General features: G+C 35.7%; 1 protein-coding gene across 1 annotated transcript in view; it reads left to right on the top strand.

Moving 5' to 3' along the window:
* The window catches only part of DNAH6 (dynein, axonemal, heavy chain 6), a 383600-nt gene that overhangs the window by 317245 nt on the left and 62146 nt on the right, over window positions 1–4209 (top strand). The window contains exon 61 of the mRNA XM_006900399.1: window positions 321–456. Within this exon, the coding sequence (XP_006900461.1) occupies window positions 321–456 (136 nt within the window). The remainder of the gene's footprint in view (window positions 1–320; window positions 457–4209) is intronic.

Here is a 4209-nt window from a genome sequence, read left to right as displayed (position 1 = left end):
AGAAGGGTGCAACAATAAATGAATGGAATCCCAAAATCTCTGTAGATGTTCATTGAAATGAAAAATAAACAACCTAAATTTAAAAAAAAAAAACACCTCAGCAACCCTAGAGGGCTGTCCTACTCTATACTAGAGAGTGGCTAGGAATCAGAATAGATGTAACGGCAATGGTTTGGTTTGGTTCATTAGTGATTTGAAAATTTTAAAATGAGTTTTTCGTATGTTTTTTTTTTTTAGAGATTGAGTTTCCACTTAGATTCAGTGAAAGTCTATTTCTTGAAAGTGCTTGTGAATCATAAGTGCTTTATGTCTTTTCCTAGGAATACCCACCCAAGCCTGATGTCCCCTGGCTCCTTCCTGCCATGTGGTTTGCGTGCTGTGACCTGGAAGAATCGTTTCCAGTTTTTGCTGGAATTACACGTTATCTGTTGTTACATCCAGTTTCAATACGCATCGGTAACATGAAAAAAAAATTTTACTGCAAGGGGTCATAAACGGGCCTTGGAATCCTAACTTTTAAACATATCTTTCCTTCTATACCAACATTTTTCATAGGAAATGTCTTCATTACTGACAATGTTTTCTGATTCTTAACTGCTTTATCCATGAAGTTTCAGTAATTCACACACATAATAATATTTGTTTTAAGATTTTAAAATGTACCTACCTCTAGGTATTACTTCACATATTATCTTCTTTAATAATTTTATAGATAACATACATACATACATAAACATGCACAAATTAAAATTATATCCAGATCCTCTGCTGTCATTGAACTCAATCCCAAGTCATCGTGACAGAATAGGTAAGACAGAGTAGAACTCTCTGTGGGATTCCCAGACCTGTACATCTTTATAAAAGCAGCTCCCTATATCTCTCTTCTGGGGAGCAGTTGGTATAGGTTGAACTGCCAACCGTTTGTTAGCAGCTAAGTGCTTTAAGCACAGTACTTCCTAAAACTGTATGCTTTTACTAATTATCAAAATATTAATTTGCTTAAGTAACACCTACCTAAATTTTCTTGTGTGTGATTTTAATGAAAGTTTATAGAAAAGTTAGATTTTCATTCATTCATTGTTGCCTACTTTCCTCCCTCCCTCTTCCACCCATTCTCAAGTCCACTTTGCAATGCACCTCTTATTCTAGATAGTTGTCATACAAATAATGCCTAATCAAATATTCCTTCTCAACAGTTCTTTCCTTCATCTGTTCCAAAGCAGTATTCGTTATTTATTCCCTCTTTTCTTAGTTTTCCCCCAACTCCATATCATTCCTATTTTATAACAATGGGGTTATGCAGTATTTGTCCTGTTGTAACTGAGATATTTCACTCAGCATGTCCTCTGGGGTCACCCATATTGTGCAATATTTTGTGAGTTCCTTCTTTTTCAGTGCTACACAGCATTCCATTGTGTGAATATACCATTGTTTATTTATCCATTCATTTGTTGATGGGCACTTGAGTTGTTTCCATCTCTTTGCTATTGTGAATAATGCAGCAATAAACATGGGTGTGTATATATATCTGTTTGGGTAGTACCTGTGTTTTCTTTAGGGTATATTCCCAGTAATGAAATTGCTGGGTCAAATGGTATTTCTATTTCTCTACGAAAGTGAAAAACACACACACACAAAATAAACAAACAGAGACAAGAGATCTAGTTAGATCTGGTGGTCTAGAGGTAAGAAACCATGCTGCAATCTCAAAGATACATGGTTCAAATCCACTAGCTGTTCTGCAGGAGAAGGATGGACAGTTTCCTCCTGTGTGATTTACTGTTTCTGAAAACCTGCTGGATGGATAGGTATGGGTCAGTTTTGACTTGAAGGTACACAATAACAACAGACAAGAGGTAACATCTCAAAATCTCCTTGTGCCCTTCCCACTGACTCTTCTTTCTTCTCTGCAGGTAAATACTACTCTGACTTATAACATTCTGAATTAATTCTCCCTTACAAACTTTAAGTAGCCCTTTCAGCTCTAAACATGTATTTTAAGAACCTTTTTTTACTGTTCATAATTTAATTATATTATAAAAATTATACTCATGGGTGCACGAAATATACAAAATAGCTCAAACTTGCTCCTTGTACCATTTTTTACTGATGTTTTGTGTATTTGTGTTGTCATGGTTTCAGAAATGTGCCACTCAGAGATGTACTATAGTTGGTATGCCATTCCTCTTTATAGCTTTGCATTTTCCCATTTTCCCCTTTCCTATTTTATGACACTGGATGTGTGTGCAGAGAAATTTAGGATTATTGTCTTCCTGGTAAGTTATCCTTTTTATTACTAAATAATATTTCTGTCTCTAGTTGTGCTACCAATCCAAAGGCAAGAGGTTCAAATCCACCAACTGCTCCATGGGGAAGCGATAGGCAGTCTCCTCCCATGGGATTTGCAGCCTCTGAAAACCCACTAGAAGGTCAGCTATGAGTTGATCCCAACTCATCAGCACATAACAACAATAACTCTGAAAAGGCTTTTTGCTGTAGGATGTCATTTCTGATACTAATATCTTTCTATTAAGTAATTAGCATCACCCCATCTATTTCTGCATTATTTCTACATTTGATGTCATAATATTTTTATGTATCATTACTGTGATTGTGTTGTTGTTTTAAGCAGTCAGTCTCTCTTTTTTAACAGGTAGGTTTTGGCTCTATTGTATTTCTTGTGATGACTGGTACATTTCTGTGTTTTTCTGCTAGAGGACGTTTTGTTCCCTCAAGGACATTTGGAAATATCTGAAGCAGTTTTGATTGTCACACACTGAGAAGAGATAATAGCAACAGCGGATAGCGCTGAGAATGCTAGTGATTATCCTACAATGCTTTGGAAGCCGCCTCCATCAAATAACTACTTGGTCCAAACTGTCAATAGTCAATAGTGCCAAGGTTGAGAAAATCTTAATCTATTTACACTTCTCTCATTGACACAGTGACTGGGATTATAGGGGCAGTTGTGTCAGAAACAGTGAGATTGGCTCAGGATAGGTCAGGGTTCAGAGCTATTGTTCATATGGTTGCTATGAGTCGCAGGCAACTCGACAGCATATAACAATAACAACATCTTATTTTATGGCATTTTTTCTTCCCACCTTTTCCTTTGCTCCTTCCCCGCCCCCTTTTTCTTATCTCCACGTCGTTTGTCTACATTCTTATTTCTGCCTTTCTTCCTCCAGTGATTTGAAGTTCTACGTTCTATTTTTGCTCCTAATGTGATTAACTTCTAGTTTGAATATCTGTTTAACTGGATGCACACAGTGAGCACAACCTCATATAGTCCATGTGGGCCAGTATTTCTAGAATTCTAATGTGTTCTTTTGGTTTTTTTATAAAGACTAAAAATTAAAATGTTCATCAATAAATATATCAAGTAAGAGTATTTCTGTCTTTGGGCCAGCTAGGTCAGACAACTTAAGGGTCGAGGCAAACCGAAATACTCAGGAGAAGGCCAGAGATGGGCATATTAGATGGAAGCCCAAAGCAGAAAGTGCTAAACATGGGGGGTTGAGGAGGGGAGGTTGGGGAGAGTTAGCAGGCAGAGAGGCAAAGTGATTCTCAGCACCATTAATTCTTTTTTTTTAACTTTATAGATAGATTTATTTTGACCCTTATTAGTCAGAGTGAATGTATCAGCACAAAGGAAAAGGATACTAATCACGAAATCTCTATAGAAATAATACTGATAAAAATAATTTCTGTTAAATATTATCTTTCCCTGTAAATTTAAAGTGAACTCTAATGGTATAGTCTGTAGGATGTTGTGCTCTATTGCTAATTCAAAGGATTTTTTTTAACCTAAAGTGAGGTATGGTTAGTCAAGGTATGGTTAGAAAAGAGGAATATCCTCTTTGGCTGTTCAAATCTACTAGAGGTAACATGAGAGAAAGATGGGCAATCTACTTTCACACAATTTATAGACGATGACATTTACTAGTGTCACTTATGAGTCAGTTTTGATTCAACAGTCAAGAATTTTCAGTATTAGTATCAGTTTGTAACTGTTGTTATTGTCATAATGCACCAACAAGTCAATTGCAACTCATTTCAGTATTTCATAAAAGTTTATAAAACTGTTTAGTGTTACTGCGAACAAGTATCTGAATATATCACTTTTTTATCATTGTATTATCTAACTTTGTTAATTTTTAAACTCTTTTTTAACTTCTTAATAGACCTTTTTCTCATTATAAGACAATA

The sequence above is a fragment of the Elephantulus edwardii genome, unplaced genomic scaffold (assembly GCF_000299155.1).
Source record: "Elephantulus edwardii isolate Elephantulus edwardi_28Jun2011 unplaced genomic scaffold, EleEdw1.0 scaffold00283, whole genome shotgun sequence".
Lineage (NCBI taxonomy): Eukaryota > Metazoa > Chordata > Mammalia > Macroscelidea > Macroscelididae > Elephantulus > Elephantulus edwardii.
This window is presented reverse-complemented; position numbering and strand designations above follow the sequence as displayed.